General features: G+C 46.7%; 1 protein-coding gene across 1 annotated transcript in view; it reads right to left on the bottom strand.

Annotated features, from left to right (window-relative positions):
- Positions 1-21,550, bottom strand: part of AFF3 (AF4/FMR2 family member 3) — a 401,836-nt gene that overhangs the window by 26,620 nt on the left and 353,666 nt on the right. Inside the window, 6 exon segments of the mRNA XM_023761471.1 lie at positions 8,150-8,271; positions 10,777-10,978; positions 14,685-14,809; positions 21,009-21,412; positions 21,415-21,525; positions 21,528-21,545. Of these exon segments, the coding sequence (XP_023617239.1) occupies positions 8,150-8,271; positions 10,777-10,978; positions 14,685-14,809; positions 21,009-21,412; positions 21,415-21,525; positions 21,528-21,545 (982 nt within the window).

Raw genomic sequence — 21,550 nt, 5'->3', positions numbered from 1 at the left:
CACAAACCCTCATAATAGTGGACGTGGATAAGTAACACATCTAATGTTCTGACTGTATCACTGCAGCAACACCAGTAACCTGAGATGCTGGAAATGCACCATCCAGAGGCCACTTACGAACACATTAGAATTCTCATCTTTGCATGCAGTGGAGGGCTCGTTACACTGATTCACTGAAGACGGCCTGAAGATTGGCCCATTTTTCACCTTTTAGGTGATTTCTGGTGCCAGGCTGCTAGACCAGGTCATTATAGAGGCAAAGGGACCAATGGGATGTCGCTGAAATTGTCCATCGGAGGATGCGTGCTGTCACCAGGCATCGCTCCACCTGCAATGCTCAAGTCAGTAGGAAAATGAAATTGTTGTTACTATTGTGGCAGTTACAGAACATGATACGGTAAAGGTACTAAGACGAAATCTAATTATCTCAGTGTTCAGACAGATTTATCATCTAATCTATTTTTTTTAACACGGAAAACCCGAAGGTTTTGTTTTTCATTTAGATAATGACATTCTTCACATTGTTTGTCAGTGATGGTGTTTTATGAGGATACAGGAGCAAGCCTAAAAAAAGTTCAATTAAACATCATCCATGTAATTGTGTAGCTTGGGCTGATCTTCAGAAATGGGCTTTGAGTGACCTAAAAAGGCAACGCTTAGCTGCATATATCTTTGTCATAAGAGGTCTCAGCAGCAAAAATAATCTGAGCACTTGATCCGCAAGAATGCTGCGTTCTTTTTCTTTTCCTCTCCTCGCCCTCCCACCTACCAGCATGCGCCTGCCTTCTAAGCAGCGACTGGTCTGAGCTGCCCTAATATTTCACTGGCCCTCGAGGATTACTGCAACCTTGTCCTTTTGTTCTCCTTCGTGGAGGAGACAGTTGAATGGGCTCCCAGGGAGAGGCTGGCAGACTGCTTCCTGTCATTCCTGCCTCTGGGAAGGAGCCCCAGCAGCTCCAGCCTGTTCTGTGAAACCTGGCAGGCAGGAGCACACGGCTGTTTGAATAAACAGGTGCCTTGGCACAGCAGAAATCGGAGTAATTTTCTTGGGGAAGTTGAAATCCAAATCAGACAAATAGGCAACTGCATGCCAAGTGAATTCATCACCTGACATCCCGTCAGCTGCCATTTGATAAACCCCAGACGCGTCCCAGTGTCCTGAGCGTTGGGGTACTTTCTTCACAAAGAAGAATGTGTAGGAAGTTGCCAGATGGGAGAGGGTGGGAGGCTGGGTGAAAAAGGTGAAGGGATTAGAAGTACAAATTGGTAGTTACAGAATAGTCACAGGATATAAAGCACAGTATGGGGAATATAATCAATAATATTGCAATAACTATGTATGGTGCCAGGTGGGTACTTGAATTATTGGGGGGTCATTTTGTAAATCACATAAATGTCTAACTACTGTGCTGTACACCTGAAACTAACATTGAGTGTGCACTGTAGCTGAAACAGGGAAGTTCAGGAATGGTTTAGATGCGCTGAGTGACGCCGCTGCTGAGGCCTTGCAGAGCCCGCCCCTCCGGTGCTGGAGCTGGCTTTGCAGGTGGCCTCCATTTAGGAAGCATGGATTCACCTGCAGCTTGTGTTCTCTAACCCTGGGTTGGCTGGGACCCGAGTCCCTGAGCCCCGGCTTCTCAGAAGCACCAGCCGACCTTTTACATACAGGAATCTCCCCGTCCTCTATAAGATTTAAATCCCTTTAGCCCTGAGACTGCCGGGCAGAAGGACATTACAAATGCCAAGCCCCCTTCCTTCCCCGCCGGGCACATTTCACACGCCATGGCCTCCAGCGCCCGGTGGCCAAGGGCGTCTGTTCTCAACGCTGGAGGCTGGAGGAGCTGGGCTCCTGTTATTGGTGCCACGGGACAGATGGGGCGTTTGGCTGAAGGTGATGATCGTGACTGACTTCCTAGTGAAATGTGGGCAAGAGACAGCCCATCCTTCTGGGAGCAGCAGGCGCCTGGCACTCGGGGTCCCTGGCTGCCAACGCAGCAATATGGCCCGTGGGAACGAGGCTGCGTTCTCCAGCCGAGCATTTCACCACTGAGCTCTGCCCAGGACGTCTGTGCTGAGGCCTGGGACACAGTTGTGCTCCCTCCCCGGCCGAGAACTCCTGTCACTAATTAGGACACCACGCAATTTACAGCTCCTGGCTCTGCACTGTGAGATCAGCTTCTAGGCGCTGAGTTGAATGCAATGCTGTCACTCACTGACATAAATTCTTATGATTTTTTTTTTCAAACAAAAGCTTGGTAATCACACCAGTGTCACCTCAAGACCGTGGCTGTCAAGTAGTGATGTCAGCCCGGGAGGTGCAGTCGCACTCCGCCAACCCGCGCCTGCAGTTTTCGCAGAACAAGCTGACCTGGATCACATTTTCAAAATCATGTTATTCAGTTCAGTTCCTTCTGCATCCTGAGACACACATGGGTGCTTGTTTAGCTGGGAACAGAGAAAGGGGCCTGGAAGCCCGAGGATTCAAATGCACCTGCATGTGGATCCCTGACACTCAGGACAAAAAGGAAGAAGCAGGCACTACCCCTGGGGATGTCACGCTAACTCAGCGGGGTTTTCATCCCACACTTGTCACTGGGCCCCCAGTGGATTCAGCTGCTGTCTGAACCGCATGTTTATCCAACCATTAATGAGTATTTATAATACAAAGGATGAGTTTACTTTTTTAAAAAGCTACACGATGCGGCTTTAAGAATTAAATGACAGCCCAGCATCTGTTACTTTTTGGATCGCTGTAACTGGGTTTCCATCCACTCGACATGATGTCAGTGCTACTCTCTTGCTCTTTTCTTCCACTGGTGGCCTTTCTTTGGTCATGCCACTGCTTGTTGACACCCCGAGTGAGAAGCCAGGAATGACGACACAGGAGTCAGGTCGCATCTGTCGGGGAGGCTGCCGGTGGGGGAGCTGCCTGGCGCAGGCGAGCGGAGAAGGAGCAGGACGCTCAAGTTTGTGGTCCCAGAAACCTTTCTGGGGAGGCCACCATGTGCCTCTGCTCCCCCGAATTCATAACTGAGAGGTAATTACATAATCATGTATCCTACTGCTTCCTGCCACTGTACCTGGCCCTTGGCAAGCCCTCAGCACACACCAATGGGACCTGGGAGACCTTTTACACAATCTTAGGTGACTTTCTCGCCCAGGGATCCCTTCAGAGACAATCTCTTATTGCTTCCAGGGAGACACATGCTTATTTCTACTTTTCCAGCTTGACAAATCTGCCCAGGACGTTCTTAGTTCAGTGGTGGGGTGGCGGGCTGAGGTGCATGTTTATTTCACTGCTATGGGTTTCAAATCAATTGGGACACAGGGCGACTGGAACCCGTCATCTCCCTCTCCCTGTGATGGATGTGGAAGAGAGCTTTTTTATTCTATTATATCTATCTCCATAAAAGGAGGAACAGTTTTATTGTGGCTGTCAGCCAGAAAAATTAGACATATTGCTAATAGGAAGACCCATGGCAACACCTCCTGGTTGATATACATGGTGACAAAATTATATTAGTTGCAGCCCCAATAAACTGAGAAACATTTTCTTGTATAAGTAGTTCAAGAAACTGCAGCTCAAAGTACAATTTGTTGTTGCTGTGTCTGACTTAGCTTTCTGGTCCATACGTTAGAAAATTCCTTACATTTCCATTTCCCGTGTGTGTGTGTATCATGCCTTTAACATTACTCGCTGGAAACGTTTGATGATTTGGGCATATCAGTGTTTGATCCTGTTGTTAGATTATGAATTCCAAATGCAAGTTTCCATGTGGTAATTAAACACAATTCTAATCTTCCGTTTTTACAAATGGTTAAAGCTCATGCGAACAATTTATACCACGGAACCCTAATCATATATGACCAACTGATTGTATTCACATTACATGTCCACCACCTAGGGCAGTGGTCGGCAAACTGCGGCTCGCGAGCCACATGCAGCTCTTTGGCCCCTTGAGTGTGGCTCTTCCACAAAATACCACGTGCGGGCGCGCATGTACAGTGCGATTGAGACTTCGTGGCCCATGTGCAGAAGTCGGTATTTTGTGGAAGAGCCACACTCAAGGGGTTAAAGAGCCGCATGTGTCTCACGAGCCGCAGTCTGCCGACCACTGACCTAGGGGATTAATGATATGAGAAAAATACTTCGACGTCTCAAATTAAATTACAGCGGTGGAGAGTGAGAGGTAAGAGTGACGTAAGCAGTGAGTGGCTGTGGGCCAACTAACAACAGTCTGCTCACATTCCTGAATGGCTGTTGGAGCTTTGCATCAACTTCTATAGGGAACAAAGATGCCATCGCATCCTGTACGTGCATGAACTTTCAGGACTGCTGCCCGTATGTGATCAAAATTAGTAAATAGTTCATCTTTACGAGCTGTGCACCCAGCCTTAGCCTAGAACTGTCTCTGCTTCACTGTGTCCTGGTCCCGCTCTGTAACCAATGTAAATTCTTTCAGAACTACTTACATCTTTCTTCCCCAAAACATGGGTGCAGAAGATCGGGCCTATCCCCCACAGCCCTGCTCCTGGTGGGTCGGACCGCACACCCCAGGACCTGGTTCTTTTTCTGGCAGCATTTGGCTCAATAACCCCTTTCTTTCAGAAAAGCTTTGGTAGATTGTCCCCTCTATCAAAAAACGTCGATCTTTGCATCTTGTTACTTTCTTTATTTTGTGACCTATTTTGTCAGATGAAAGTATGGCTACACCACTTTTCTCTGGGTGTCGTTTGCTTGGAGAATCATTTCCCACCCTTTCACTTTGAGTCTTATTTGTCCTTGCAGCTAAGATGTGTCTCCGGAAGGTGGCACATGGTTGGGTTTTGTTTTTGATTCAATCCACTACTCTGTGCCTTTTTAATGCAATCCACATAAAAATCCCAATGTCATTTTTTTAAAGAAATAGAACAAGAAGTCATTAGATTTGTATGGAACCACAAAAGACCCCGAATAGCCAAAGCAATCCTGAGAACAAAGAACAAAGCTGGAGATGTCACACTCCCTGACTTCAAATTATAAAACAAAGCAGCAATAATCAAAACAGCATGGTATTGGCAGAAAAACAGACAGACTGACTAACGGAGCAGAATTGAGAACCCAGAAATAAACCCCCATATATATAGGCAAATAATTTCTGATAAAAGAGCCAAAAATTTCTAATAGAGAGAAGAAAGCCTCTTTAATAAATGATGCTGGGAAAATTGGAAAGCCACGTGCAAAAGAATAAAGCTAGATTGCCATTTGTCACCATCTGCAAAAATGAACTCAAGAAGGGTCAAAGACCAAAATATAAGACCTGAAACAGTAAGTTACATAGAAGAAAACATAAGTACTAAACTTATGGACCTTGGTCTTAGTGAAAATTTTATGAATTTGACCCAAATGCAAGAGAATTAAAGGCAAAAATAAATGAAAGGGACTACATCAAATTAAAAAGCAAGAGAAACCATAATCAAGACAAAAAGGCAAACAACACCTCTGATAAGCGGTTAACATCCAAAATATATAAAGAACTCATATAATTCAACAACAACAAAAATAAACAATCCAATTAAAAAATGGGCAGGGGACCTGAACAGACACTTCTCCCAAGGACATACAGGTGGCCACAGGTGTATGAAAACATGCTCAACTTCACTAGCTATTAGGGAAATATAAGTCAAAACCACAATGAGATACCACCTCACACCTGTTAGAATGATTATTGTCAACAAGATAAATAATAACAAGTGTTGGAGAGGTTGTGGAGGAAAAGAAACCCTCATTCACTGCTGGTGGGAATGTAGATGGTACATCCACTATGACAAACAGTGTAGAAGTTCCCTAAAAGATTAAGAACAGAGTTACCATATGACTCAGCAACCCCTCTTCTGGGTATCTACCTGGAAGATTTGAAAACATTTATTCATAAATATATATTTACTCCTATATTCATTGCAGCATTATTCATGGTGGCCAAAACATGAAAACAACCAAAGTAGCCTTTGATAGATGATTGGATAAAGAAGATGTGGTACATATATACAATGGAACACAACTCAGCCATAAGAAGATAAAATACTGTCATTTGCGACAATATGGATGAATCTTGAGGATATCATGCTAAGCAAAATCAGACAGAAAAAAGTCAATAACCATATGATTTCACTCATGCCTGGGATATAAAACTGAAAGCAACAAACAAACAAAAACTCACAGATACAGACAACAGTATGGTGGTTACCAGAGGGAAAGGGCATTGGGGGGAGGTAGAACAGGGTAAAGAAAGTCAAATATATGGTGACTCAACTTTGGGTGGTGAACACACAATGAACTATTACAGATGATCTATTATAGAAATGTACACTTGAAACCTCAAAGATTTCACTAACCAATGTCACACCAATAAATTCAATAAAATTTTTTTAAAAAGAAAATCTTTGGGCTGTGAAATTTTTTTGTTTAACAAAGATGACCTCCCTTGCTGCTTAGGGCCGTGGAGAAGATGAGGAGGTTGTGAGGGCCAGGAGGAGAGCGTGCTTGGAGCTGAGTGCAGCTCTAGCAGCCGAGGGAAGAGGAGAAAAAGACACGTCCTCCTGGGCCACCCTGTTGTTGTTGTCTTTAAAACTCTCATCTGAGAGGGAAGAAAAGAGAGAGAGAGAGAGAGAGAGAGAGAGAGAGAGAGAGAGAGAGAGAGAGAAAGAGAGAGAGAGAGAGAGAGAGAGAGAGAGAGAGAGGCGGGGAGAGGGAGAGAGAAACACTTATGTGAGAAACATCAATTGGTTATCTTTCCTATGTGCCATCCAGGTATATGCCCTGACTGAGAATTGAACCTACAACAACCTTTCCATGCACAGGACGATGCTCAACCAATGGAGCCACTCTGGCAGGGCGTCCTGGACCACCTTAGCCTTTCATACATCCAATGATCTTGGAACATGTTCAGTAAATGAAACTAACAAAGAATTCGGATTTGGCTTTCTATCCCCAAATTCTGGGGTCCTTGGAGGACAGGTGTGAGGACTATCACTTCTATAAGGACGCTGGGACTTGGGGACATTTCGCACCCTTTAATTTTCTGACTCCGGTGGGGTTAGTGGTTTAGTGTCTGTCCCTGGGCCGGATTGTAGGCAATCTGGCCTGAGGGCGGATCTCTCATTATCACAGGCGGCTGCAGCCCCGTTTAATGTGGTGCCTCACACAGAGATGGACCGGTGCCTGGTGCACAGCTGAGGTTGCAAACAGGCGTCAAGCCAAACTCTTGAAACCATCTCTTCTGCTTTCCAGGCTTGTCCTTGACACATATTTTCTTCCCTAAGAGCCTCAGTAATTTTCATAATTTCTTATTTGTCACTTTCAGCATCTCAAGAGCATTCCAGGATGTTATCTTTATTCATCTCCTTCTCTCGTTTCTCCTCCTTTTAAATTGCTGCTGGGAAAGGAGTAGTACTTGGGTTTTAGTGCAGGATGGAGTGACGATGACAGGATATTTTTCCTGTATAAGAACTGTTTATACTGGTATAAAGAATATAGATTTCATTTTCTTTTTAATCCTCACCCGAGGATATTTTTTTCATTGACTTTTAGAGAGAGTGGAAGGGAAGGGGGAGAGGCAGAGAGAGAGAAACATAGATGTGAGAGAGACATATCAACTGGTTGCCTCCCGCATGCCCCCCGACCAGGGCAGGGGATTGGCCTGCAACCGAGGTACATGCCCTTGACCAGATTCAAACCCAGGACCCTTCAGTCCACGGGCTGATGCTTTATCCACTGAGCCAAACCGACTCGGGCAAGAATACAGCATTTCCGAGGAGAGAGCTTCCGGGAGTGAAGCACTATTATTCTTTGCCTGTTTTATCAAAACAAAAACGCTTCTCTCTGGTAGCATACAACCGCCCACAGTCGCGAGTACAAAAGGCTCACTGATGCCGTTCGCATTCCTTTCGGACATCCTGGCTGCAGCCCCCTGCGCGCGGTGGTTCTGGCTGTTCTGAAGTCCCCCCAGGCCCCGGGGGCCACTCAAGTTCAGCTGCACGTCCCTTTGAGAGGACGCTTACCTGACAGGTCGCGGCAGGAATGGCCACTGCATCCCAGATGCACGTCCCCTCCCCGGTGGGACTGCCCTTTCCCGCTGGCCCTCACCGTAGCCACAGAGTCCACACTTACATGTCATCGAAGACGAGTTTCTGCCTCTTGCAGTCCCGGTGGCCGCTGGAGCCCGGGGACCACGGCTCCGTCTGTGGCCGTGGCTTGTGGAGAACACTTTCCGAGCTGTGGTGAGCTGCTTTCTAAACAACAAACAACACGCCGGTTCTAAGAAACTGGCCACGTGGCTGAGAGAGCAACCCATTGCACAGAATATTTTGTGTCCCGGACTCTGTTAGAATTGGTGGTGCTTTTGTTTAAATAAAGAAAAAGAAATATGTGCATCCCAGTTCTCAAAAGGGGCTTTCAGATACAGGGTGGGGCAAAAGGAGGTCTACAGTTGTTCATATGAAAAAAAGCCATGCAGGTAAGGATTGTAATAATACAAGAATAAACCCCGTGTTTCGCACACCCACAACCGTAAACCCACTCTGCCCGCCCTGTATGCTGTGCAGTGTCATCTCACAACAGTATCATCGGAGAAGGCTTGGCGTGGCCTCTCACAGACCCGGGCCCTGCGGTTCAGCGAGGTCAAGTGACAGCCGACCCCCAGTGCTGGGACGGGGGCCCGAGGCTAGCACTCGCCCTGCTCTCCTCCATTGGCGAGACCTGCGGTTCTCCAAGTTGACTGCATGAGCTCATTCTGTGCAGAGCAGCACACAGACAGTGGCCCCCCCTCCAGAGCCTCCAGGTCCGTGGGTCAGGGGCGGAGTCTGAGAGCGTGCATTTCTAACAAGCCCCAGGTGCTACTGACCACTGAGCTGTAACCCACAATCCCTCGCAAAAGAGGTGTTCAGATTACAAACAGACTGCCTCTTATTCGCTGTCTATAAGATTATAAAAAGCCATCGGGAGTTACTAGAAATTATTTAAAATATGTTTTTAAAAGGACACTATTGATTTGTGGAAAAATTAAAAAAATTATAACTCTTGGGGACACAAATATTTATAGAGCACCCATTGTGTGCATACACTTGGATCAGAAGGCAATTGCCTTTGGTTATGAAGTTCAAATCAATTCCTCTGAAGTAATTAAAATAGAAGGTAGCCTGGCCAGTATGGCTCAGTGGTTGAGCATCGACTTATGAACCAGGAGGTCATGGTTTGATTCCTGGTCAGGGCACAGACCTGGGTTGTGGGCTCGATCCCCAGTAGAGGGCGTGCAGGAGGCAGCCAATCAATGATTCTCTTATTGATGTTTCTCTCTCCCTTCCTCTCTGAAATCAATAAAAAAAATATTTAAAAATAGTAGAATGAAAAAAAAGTGATAGAGTGTATGCCAATGCTCCTTTCAGTGTGGGCCGATTTTATGTGGGGATCAGCCTCCTCGCTGTAAGAGCCCCCGTGCATTTCCTTCTTGCAGGCGCGGTCGGAACCGTGGATGTGTAGCCCCTGTCTAGGTCGCTCTCCCCAGCTGGACGGAGGTTCCACGCAGGCTCAGACTGAATCTGCTAGACTGTCCTTGCGTCTCTGCTGCTGGGCACAGTGCCCAGCACCCAGTAAGCACTTGCTCAATAACCATCTAGTCAGGGAAAGAATGACTAAATAAAGTCTCTAATTTTTTTACAAATTTCTGCACACCATACAATGTTTTGCTTGTGATATAAGGACCTAGAGGCAAAGAGAAGTTTTGTTTGTTTTTAAATTTGAATTGGTAGTTTTTTATTTCAGTTTTTCCTAACATGGTTTTCTCAGATTCTTATAGTTTAGAATTAAATATAATTGTTCCCAAATGAGGGCACTTTAGAGGGTTAATTTCCTGATACAACGAGATTTAGGCTCTTGTAAGACCTTCTACTAACCCTTTGATCTCATTATGGGATAAAGCATTGAGTACTGCCTCCCCATCTCCTTGTCAGAGTCATATTCTCGTATCTCACCTCCCCCAGCCTCACAAAGCCCCACTGGTTTTGACAGGCACAGTGACGGAGAGAATGCAGTGGGAGATGTGGAATGAAATAATGTAGCCCAGCGGATGCGTGGTCCGGCGCCCAGCTGGGGGGCAGTACAGAGGAACTAGCTTGTAGTGTTAGTTGCACAGGTGTCCACAGGTGTTGGGTTCTTTAGATAACATCATCTCATTTAAATCGTATGATGCTGTTTTGCAAATGAAACAGGCTCAGAGAGACGAAGCAAGTGACCCAAGGCCACATGTCCACTAATTATGAAGCTAGGTGGATGGTGCACCCCAACCCCCTGCCCTCCCCAGGGGAGTGTAGGGCACTGGAATCACCCCAGGAGATCGCCTAAAGAGGGGTGGTGGGGGTCACCCAGGGTGGAGTGGAAACCCCAACATTTTGGCCTGGGGTTTCCATTCCAGGCTTAGCTCTGTCCTGGGACAAGGAATCTTTTCAAATGAAAGGGTGGGTTGGTCCCAAACTCCCGATTTCCTTTGTCTCATGATAGTATTACTCTGGGCTGTTCTTTTCGGAATGGGGAACGAAACCCCACAGGCTTGCTGAGCAGAGGGCTCCTCAGTTTCTCCTCCTGCAGTTGTCCCTGTGCCAAATCTTCCCAGAACAGCCTAAGGGATCCTTTCTGGAACCTCAAGTGTGTGTCCAGACCGTGCTGGGCTAAGACAGGTGGCGTGTCGGGGTGTGTTCAGCTTCATTTCACATTCAATGGGGACAGGAAGAGCATCAACGTACCGTGAGGTCGGCGGCATGAGCCGGCAGCTGGCTCTCCGCCTTGAGCTTTTTGTTGGAGGCGGTGGAAGGGAACAAGCCACTGCCGCTGGATCTGCTGGAAGACGTCAAGTCCTCACTGGAGTATTTGTGTTTAGAGGCGTCGGAGAGGGGTGAGATGGGCGACCGGAGCAGCTTTTCATTTTTATTGATGGGTATTGCCAAGCTGCAAAAGAAAATCACAGTAATGGAATGTCACAAGCCAGCACAGGGAGAAGTAAATGTCTTATATATGACCCAAGCCTCCTATTTAAAGCCTGCTGGCAGCAAGACGTTTATGGGGAATTATTATACCCGGAAACAATTTTATGGCATTAGGACCATAACAAACAATAAGCAAATTTCACTCATTGTTTCTTTACTCGTCCTACAGGATGAAGAGTAACTCTGGAGTTAAATAACTAAGAATAATAAGACTTTCATTTTCTAAGTTTTTCACCCATGGATCTCAAAATGCACAACCAACTTCTTCCTGTTTTCCTACTAAGTGTCAGCAGCAAGCAATGAGGAGTCAATCAAATGGCATACTTGTTCCTACTTCTAAAAGGACTTTTGCTAACAGCTGAGCTTATACTAATTATTTTATGGAGAATAACAGAATTACAGAATGACTTGCAAAGCAAGAAAGCAACTTTCAATTGTTAGGTTTCCCAGCTAACCAGGCATTGATCAGAATGAACACAGAACAAAAAACTCATCAGAAGTGACATTTTCGAATTCTAGCTCCTGATTTTACCTTCAAAACTCCAGTCTGGAACTCCCTCCCTGCTCCCCTCTCCCCGGCCCCCCCATCCCCCCGCCCCCCACACAGACACACACAATTAACCATCAGAGAAGTTAGTCATTATCCTAGAGTTATTGTTAGGACTCTCTCCATTACTTAATTTGAAAAAAATTGGGGAAAGACACATGAGCTTGAAAGAAACTCAACCATTGCTAATTTGGGATGCTTGTAGAAGTCCCCTGATAGAGTCAGTTAAAAAAAGAAAAGGTAAATTCATTTAACAAAATGTAGTCATTATTCCCACAGTTATGATTGTATGTGTTGGCTATCCCTGCAAACAAATCATTAAGGTCACTTCAAAAGAAATTTCCTTAGTTGGTGGTGACCATGTAGAAATAGCAAACACAGGCCTCAAATGACAAAGCCAAGGCTCTCGAGATTATGCAAATAGACACGTTTAGGGATAGAATCTGTGGTGATCGATTTCTGGTTCAAAAAGCTTTGGACGACTAACAGCTTAGCAGTGGGAAGGCACGTCTGAAAAACTGCCGTGGGCCAATCACAGTCACTGGGCTAGTGATGATGGAGGCGCTGACGGTGAAGATGGATGTGAACAGTCTGAATAGAACTGTTTCTTGACATGTGAGTGAAAAAGTCCCATATCTAACTCTATCATTGTACATATATGTGATTTTAAATGTTCATGGAAAATTGGATTATTACATTGTACTATCATGGACATATGATTATTTCTTCTTTATCATTATACGTTTATATAGTCAAGCTGACCAAAGAAACTTTCTTTGGATCTCCTTTTTGGGATGGGTGACCTCTTTACATATGGGGTTGTCCTATCACACGGGTATAACTGACAGCAGTCAGCACCAACCCGGGGGTACCCAGACCGCCTTTCCTAGAAAGTACTCAAGGCACATTGCTATGCACGGGGTCATCACTTAACATGAAACCACCAGATGGGGCATGTGGAGAAGCATGGGACTTGGTTGGAAAGTCTGTAAGGAGGATTCTCCGAAAGGTCGGGGGCCTCTGGGGGGACCCTGCCGAAGGCGGCAGCCCCTACCGTGACTTTTCCAAACAAGTCCGATCCTCAGGGTGTTTTGCTAGAATCTCTATGTTTGGTCTTTAGACATGACCTTGTAGAAGCATATACTTTCTTTAAGGATGCTTACCCTGCTGATTGTATCTAGAGGTTAATTTTAGTTCAAGCTGTTGCTACAATAAAAACCTAAGGAGGCAGGCAATCGAGGCTTTTTTGATGCCTTATGCCAACTAGCCCCTTAGCTTCTCTTTCACAGAAATGTGTGTCAGAGTAATCATTCATCCGTCGTTCAGGGTCTGCTGGTCAGCCCCCGCAGGGCAGGCTCTGCCAGGCAAAGGCTCTACTGCAAGAGCTTATGAGTCCTGGGCTCCATGTAGGATGGAAGCGACACCCTCACTCTCAATAACCTCTCACTGAAATTGAGCATAATGAATACTGTTTATAATCATCACTACAATCATGGTAGTTACACATGTGCTAGAAAGGTTACTTATCCTGGCCGGGGTGGCTTAGTGGTTGAGTGTCAGTCAACCTATGAACCAGGAGGTCGCGGTTCAACTCCTGTTCAGGGCATATGTCCAGGTTGCGGACTCGATCCCCAGTAGGGGGCATGCAGGAGGCAGCTGATCAAGGACTCTCTCTCACCATTGATGATCCCCAGTAGGGGGCATGCAGGAGGCAGCTGATCAAGGACTCTCTCTCCCTCTCCCTTCCTCACTGAAATCAATAAAACAAATATATATAATTTTAAAAGAAAGGTTACTAATGCTAATGGACAAAGAATCACATATCTATACTAATAAAAGGGGAATATGCTAATTAGACCGGGTCAACCGGCCATCTTCCAGACGTCCGAATTCCTTCCAGACAAAGCCACGGTGGTGGGGACCGAGGGAGAGGCAGTTAGGGGTGAGATCAGGTTGGCAGGGGAGGGCAGTTGGGGGTAAGATCAGGTTGGTAGGGGAGGGCAGTTGGGGGCAAGACAGGCAGGCAGGTGAGTGGTTAGGAGCCAGTGGTCCTGGATTGCGAGAGGGATGTCTGCACAGGGATTGGGCCTAAACTAGCAGTTGGACATCCCCCGAGGGGGTCCCAGATTGGAGAGGGTGCAGGCTGGACTGAGGGACAGCCCCTCCGTGCACGAATGTCGTGCACTGTGCCTCTAGTATAACTATATGCACATTTGAAAGACGATTTGGAACCACATTGTCCCCATTAACTTTTTCCCAGTTATTTTGGGATACTGTTCACTCGGCACAGAATTTGTGGACAACGCCAGCTTGTGTGCAGCTCTCCCTCCTGCTCAGACCTTCACAAGCCCTGGCCCCTCCCAAGGTGGCTCTAATACGGCAGCGGGCCTGCTCACGCGCCTCGCTCTCGGCGTGTTAGTGCCGCTCTCCATCTCCTCCTAACCTCTCTGCTTACAGTTTTATGTGTTGTGCTGCAGCATTCATCTCCCCTTACAAACGCTATGTTCGCAGCCAGGGAGAGCGAGGAGTCTTCGCAGAGGAAAAGTGGGTTCCGAGCTGTGCTATTTCGAAATGGCAAGAGCGCCTATGACTGATGAGAAGCTACTTGCTTGTGATGAATACCTGGGACCTTGCCTTGCGAGAAAGACATTTGTCACAGAGGGGCCTCAGTGCCACGCGGGTCCATCTGGAACGCCTGTGGAGGCGTCTCTAGGCGGCCGTTTAACCTTGGAGACACAGATTCTGTCCAACACCATGATTTTAGTCTACATCTAAGAGCGTTAGGTGCGTCGTATGGAGATTCAGCTCAAAATTTATATTTCTCCATTCGTGTAATAAGCGTAGTGTCCTAAGCTTAGCTATTAAAATCACGATTTAAGAATCCAGTTATTAAGCGTTCAGAGGGAAGCTGGTCTTTTGTTACAGAGAAGCACTTACACACCCCGAGCGGTGACCCGAGGTGCACATCTCAGTGTAATGAGGAGCCTTAGGCTAACCGAGGAGAGCAGGCCCGGACACCCAGACCAGAGCAGTCATTGAAAAACCGGACTTTCCCAGGGGGCACATGACTTCAGCCCCAGAGACCCCACCAGCTCACCTCCGCCCCCGAGGGAACACACACCTGCTGACGTTCATGTTGCAAGGATTCGCAGACACAGTGTTACTGGCAGAGGCGGCCTGTCGGGAAGAGCTCTCTTTCTCTCCCTGGGCCTTCTTGACCTCCCGGTAGTCGTCTTCGTTGTCACACTGCGCGCAAATAAGCAGAAACCAATCAGCTGCGGCTTTTAAAGGATCGTAATGAGCTCCCATCACCGTCTTGCTCAGAGCAAGGCCTTGGAGACCAGCTCACTCGCCTCTCTGGAAGGCATCTGAGCAGCAATGTGGTCCAGCGCCCTGGCCCTGGCCTGGGTTCCCAGTCAGCGCCTCATCAAATAAGGATGAAACGGGTCAGTTTTACTATTGGCAGTTCAGTGAGAGGGAAAGCCCGGCATCCCGATAAAAATGCAGGACACAACACTGTGAATGACGAAAACGGCTCTGCCGTCAACAGACCTGACTTAGCCTCCGGAGACCTGCCCTGTCCGCAGCCTCTCCTCCTGGCATTTCTCGGCATCCGAACAGGGCACAGCAACCTGTTCTCAGTGCCAGGAGGGCAGTGACAAGCTCGACCCTTTCTTCTGAAATTCACAGCTTTTATGAATTTCAAGCAAAGGTGTTACTTACCTCTTGGTGCCTTACTCCCAGTTCACAATGGCTCTCCCATGCTATCGGAGAACCTTTGAAGCACCTTTTTGTGAAATAGTTCTTGAATTCAAGTATGTTTCCTTGGTTGTGTGTAACATTAGACGTGTATTAGGGTGCCATGCAAATGCGCTCCAGCTCTGGTGCGGCAGCAGGAACACAGGGATGGCAAGTGCAGGGCCCTCGGCAGTGCTGTCCAGAAGACATTTCCTCTCTCGCTGGGATTGTCATAGCCTCTCTCATAAGGACCCCAAGGGCTCCACTGAAACAGCGGAGGATCCCCAGTCCTTGGCTCTGGGCTCCAGCAGAGCTAGACTCTGCACCTTTGGCAGCCTGGTCTACAGGGTCCCATTTCCTGCACCCAGTATTGGGGTCTTAACACCCAGATGCTGAGTAAAGGGCACTAACAAATGATCTTTCACTTCTCTGTGTCTGTGTTTAATAACCAGTCATGAGATTTTATGAGCTTGGTGTCAGGCTTGGCATAAATGAAGTTTCATAAGTTAAAATTTAAAAGGGTCATAAATAAAACTATTTAAATACAGAACATTATGGAATTTATATATACTTATACATATTTATATATGTCTTTCTGCACATCTCCTTCTCTATATCTATATATGCCTATACATGTATCTGTATTTCCAATCTATGTTTATCAATTTCTCTCTCTGTATGTTTCTTATATATCAGTGGTTCTCAACTTTGGCTGCACATTAGAATCACTTGGGAATCTTTTTAAAATCCTGATTTCCAGGCCTCATCCTCCAGAAATTCTGTTTCTTTGTTACTAATGTTGTGGCCTCACCCCATAACAAAGAAACAGAATTTCTGGAGGATGACGCCCAGAAATCAGGATTTTAAAAAGATTCCCAGGTGATTCTAATGTGCAGCCAAGGTTGAGAACCACTGTCATATATCTTTGTGTCTCTCTTACCCAAGCCCCCTCTCTTTTCATTATTCTATCCATGTATCCATCAATCCCCAGGTGGTTAATTGATTGTTCAGTCAATTGATCACCTGAGGCCTGATAGATAGATCAATCCAAAAGTAATGAGGAGGGCAGGATATCTAGAGGAAAACAGGAAGAAAGAGGGTGAGGGAAAAAGTGGGTTAACCCATATTACTGAATTATATTGTTTGAACTTGACAGTGCCCTTGCAAAGGTGTCACCATTTTACAAATGAAGAAAATGAAATAAAGAGAAGGCAAGGTCACCAGATTAAGGTCACCCAGGAGGCAGTAAGGACTATATAATTTGCTGGTTCAGCACAAAATGAAAATGTTGGGCTCCTTGTTAAAAAAGCAAGAAAAGTTCCTTGTCTTGAAGATGATTTTTTTTTTGACAACGAAAGCAAAAATAAACAAGTGGGACTACATCAAACTACAAAGCTTCTGCAAAGACAAGAAAACCATCAACAAAATGAAAAGGTAACCTACTGAATGGGAGAAAATATTTGCAAACCATATATCTGATAAGGAGCCAATAACCCAAATATATAAAGAAGTCACAACTCAAAAGCGAAAAACCCAAAACAAACAATCTGTTTAAAAAATGGGCAGAGACCTGAATAGACATTTCTCCAGAGAAGACATACAGATGGCCAACAGGTACATGACAAGGTGCTCAACATCACTAATGACCAGGGAAATGCAAATCAGACCACAGTGAGCTATCACCTCACACCTGTTAGAATGGCTGTGATAAAACAGACAAGAAACAACAAGCATTGGCGAGAACATGGAGAAAAGGGAACCCTCCTACACTGTTGGTGGGAATGGGAATTGGTGTAGCTACTATGAAAAACAGTATGGAGGTTCCTCAAAAAATTAAAAATTGAACTACCATGTAATCCACCTATTCTGTTTCTGGGTATTCATTTGAAGAAAAAGAAAACACTAATTTAAAAAGATATGTATATTCCTTATACATGCTCACTGCAGCATTATTTACAACAGCCAAGATATAGGAACAACCTACATATTCATCAATGAATAAATGGATAAAGAAAATTATCCTATCTAATAAAAGGGTAATATGCAAATTAACCATCACTCCATCACAAAGATGGTGGCGTTCATAGCCACATGATGGCGGTGCCCAGTCCTCTCAGCCCCGCCGGAGTTCCGCAGTCCCGGGGGTGGGGTGTGGCTGTTGAGAGCAGGCAGTGTGAGCAGCCTGGAGGAATGCTTGCTTCGTTGTTGCAGTGTTCCACCCTGGCCGCGGGCAGTGGGCACGGAGTGGCTGGGGCGGGGGGCGGGGGAACACTTGCCCTTAGCGATGAGGCAAGCATTCCGCGCCCGGCTGCAGAGGGCCTCTGGCCAGGCCAGGCACGGAACGCTTGCATCTTTGCAGGCCGGGCTGAGGGACAGCCCCTCACCCGCGTGCACGAATTTTGTGCACTGGGCCTCTAGTATCTATAAAATATATATTCACACACATATACACACGATACAAACAATGGAATATTATTCAGCCATAAAATAAAATCTTGCCAAAATGGATGAATGTTGAGGGTGTTATGATAAGTGAAATAAGTCAGATAGAAAAAACATAAATACTATATAATCTCACTTATATGTGAACTCCACAAAACAACAAAAAAACCCTAAATAAATCCCCAAGCTTATGTACCTAGAGAACAGACTGGTGGTTGTTGAGGGGTCTGGAGGTTTTGGGGGGAAAGTGGAAGAAGACATGAAGGGGATCAAAAGGTACAAATTTCCATTTACATAATAAAAAAGTCCCGGGATGTAATATTCAGCATGGAGACTATTGCATATTTGAAAGTAGACAGGGAGTAGAACTTGAAAGTTCTCATCAGGAGAAATGAAATTTGTAATTATGTACGATGATGGATGTTAATTGGACTTATTGTGGTGACCATTTTGCAATATACACAAATATAGAATCATCACACTGTATACTAGGAACTAATGCAAGTTATATCAATTACACTGCAATTTTTTTAAAGGAGGAAGAGCAAAGTAGAAAGTACTAAAGTAGAAAACATTTCCTGTCTCTCAATGTCTCCCTCTTGATCTGCCATGGTGGTGTTTACTTGCGACTGTGGTCCTTAAGGCGTTGGCATACTTGGGAGGGGGGCGTGTAGACTCTCTAGTGCCCAGGATCCTGTCCGGCGACTGGGCGCATGCACACACCCCACCAGCAAAGGATTTCCACTGCCTGCCAGTGGTGGGCTCACCTGTCGAGGGTAGAAAGTCCAAGGGGGCATTTCCCCTTTCCCTGGTCCCCACAACCCAAGGAATCCGGCAACTCTTAGGGGATTGCAGTCTCCTTTCCGGGAATACTCAGAACAGGACAGGTCTTCTCTGGACCTCGCATGCTCTACTGTTCTATCACACTTCACTTACAGAGCACAAATTCAAAGAGAAAATGAAGAATATGAAGATGACAACCACCAGGATTAAACTCCAAGCAGGGAAAGTACTGCACAAACCTAAGACTGCCTTCTATTGGGAGACCTGAGCCAGACAGCCTAGGCTCACTCCTGCTCTGCTCTTATCACCTAGGGATCCCGGGCAAGTTGCTTTAAGCTCCTGAGCCTCAGTTTCCTCATCTGGAAAATGGGCATGACAATGATATTTGCCTCATAAAGTTATAAGGACTCAACGGTTTAATATACACATATGCTTATCCCTCAGGAGGATAAGCATATGTGTCAACTGTTGTTAAGGATTTTGTCCTAACTTTGGAACCATCCATGATCACTGCAATCTTTGGTTTGTCACACATTGTGTTTTTCACTGTGGTCCAAGTTACTTTTGAAGACACAGTAACAGGAGGGGACAATAATCCTCAAAGTTGGCTTTAATTTCTGACTGGGTTATTTCCATGCTGAAAAATCTTCGAAAACTGCTGAGCATCTGGGTCAGCTTCCAGATGTATTTCCAGCCTCCCGTCCTTGCACTGCCTTTCTCGCGCCTGCGCTTCCCTGGTTTACCCGTTCCCCTCTTTCGGTGCCACTTCATCCCTGACCCTCTGATCGCAGTCACGTGCCACATAATGACATTTTAGTCAATGATGGACTGCCTATACGACAGTGGTCCCATAAGACTGTAATGGAGCCTGGCCGGTGTGCTCAGTGGACTGAGTGTCATCCCATGCACCAAGAGGTTGCTGGTTTGATTCTTGATCAGGGCACATGCCTGGTTGTGGGTTTGATCCCCAGTAGGGGCGTGCAAGAGGCAGCAGATCAATGTTTCTATCTTCCTCTCTCTCTCAAATCAATAAAAACATATTAAATTTAAAAAAAAATCATAATGGAGCTGAAACATTCCTATTGCTTTGTGATTCTGTGGCCGTCCTAACATCATAGCGCCATGCATCACTCACGTGTTTGCAGTGAGGCGGTGCAAACCAAGCAGCTGCACTGCCCGTTGTATGACAGTACAGCACATACAACTATGCACAGTCCGTAATACTTGATAATGATGACACACAACTATGTTACTGATCTATGTATTTGCTATACTTTTTATCATTATTTGTGTATTCTTGATACTTATTAAATTTTTTTCTGTACAACAGTATGTCGTCTTATGTTAGCAACAGCCTCATACGTCTCCTGTTTATCTAGCTCTTTTCTCTTGTGCTTGACTTAATGTCATGTTGTTTTCTACAGTAACATGCTCTGCAGGCTGGTAGCCCAAGAGCAATAGCCTATCCCATACAGCCTATCCCATACAGCCTATCCCACACAGCCTATCTCACACAGCCTATCCCATACAGCCTATCCCACACAGCCTATCCCATACAGCCTATCTCATACAGCCTATCCCACACAGCCTATCCCACACAGCCTATCTCATACAGCCTATCCCACACAGCCTATCCCACACAGCCTATCCCATACAGCCTATCCCATACAGCCTATCTCATACAGCCTATCCCATACAGCCTATCCCATACAGCCTATCTCATACAGCCTATCCCACACAGCCTATCCCATACAGCCTATCCCACACAGCCTAGGTGAGTAGGGGGTTAGACCATCTAGGTTTGTGTAACTGTACTCCGTGAGGTTTGATCAAACACAAAATCACCAACCATGCACTTCTCAGAGCAAATCCCAGACATTAAAGGGCACATGACTGTACTCAAATCCCTCCTCCTCAGGGCCCTGTCCCAGCCCCTCTCCACCACCAAGCTCCTGATCAACACGATGAGGCTGGTGCTCCTCCCACAGGGCCGTCCTCCCACCGCCTGGCTTCGTGCACTTGTCTTCAGGCTTCACCCAGTCACAGCCTTACGTTTTGCTGGCTCCTCAGTCAGTGAGTGACCCCACGGTTGATGTCACTGCACCCCTCCCAGCAAAGAATGGGGTTCACCAACCAGTGGCTGGCTTTCTACAGGCCCAGCTGGCCTCGTACACACTTGATCAAGACTTCCTGTATGCCTACTTCAACACGCAGCAGACAGGGCTTCGTTACCAGAGCTGTAAAATGGGAATTATAATGGTTCTCCTGCACTGGGTGGCTGTAAGGGTTTAACTGAGTGACTGTATGTCAACCATTTACGACAGCATCGGGCATGTGTCAAGTGCCATGTGAATGTCTGCTGAGTGAAGACACACAGAACTGCTGCTGCCTCCCATTCCAGACCAGCAGCTGCTTGTGCTGTCACCTCACCCACAAGTTAAGGGGCAGCCCTCCTTCCCCAGTCCCGCAGCCCCATGCCTACCTTGCGTTTCCTCTTGGATTTGGGCAAAGCCTTTTCTACGGGTGCGTCGGATGGGTGGGTTGGAGGAGCGCTCTCAGCGTCCTTGGCTGCAGGCGTGCTGAGGGCCGCGGCCTCCTGGGGCAAGTGTTCTGGGATCCTGGACAGGAGGGTCAGGTCAATTTTGACCCAGAGAGACCTGACCTCGTCACTGTCCTTCAGGGGGGAGAGAAGTTCGTTGCGGCCGAAGGGGACCAGCGTGTAGAACTGCTCCTCCAGCTCCTTGGCGATGTCGCTGGTGGTCCTGGCGTTGATGGAGCCCACGGGTGCGCGGGGCCCCGCCGCCACTGCTGATGCTGCCGGCGCCTCCTTGAGCCTCTGGTCGCTTGCAGAGGCGGCGGCCACAGCCGGCGCTTTGGCCAGAGGTACTCCTCCTGCTCCGACTCCAGGTCGGAGTCCGAGGAGGAGGACGAAGATGAGGACTCTGTCTCGATGAACTCCTTGGACTTGGGGACGATCCTGCTCAGGCCCCGCGTGCGCGCTTCTCGCAGGTGACCGAGGCGCGC

This window comes from Myotis lucifugus, unplaced genomic scaffold (genome assembly GCF_000147115.1).
Source record: "Myotis lucifugus unplaced genomic scaffold, Myoluc2.0 scaffold_210, whole genome shotgun sequence".
Lineage (NCBI taxonomy): Eukaryota > Metazoa > Chordata > Mammalia > Chiroptera > Vespertilionidae > Myotis > Myotis lucifugus.
The sequence above is the reverse complement of the archived record's forward strand: the minus strand, read 5'-3'. Positions and strand labels throughout refer to the sequence as shown.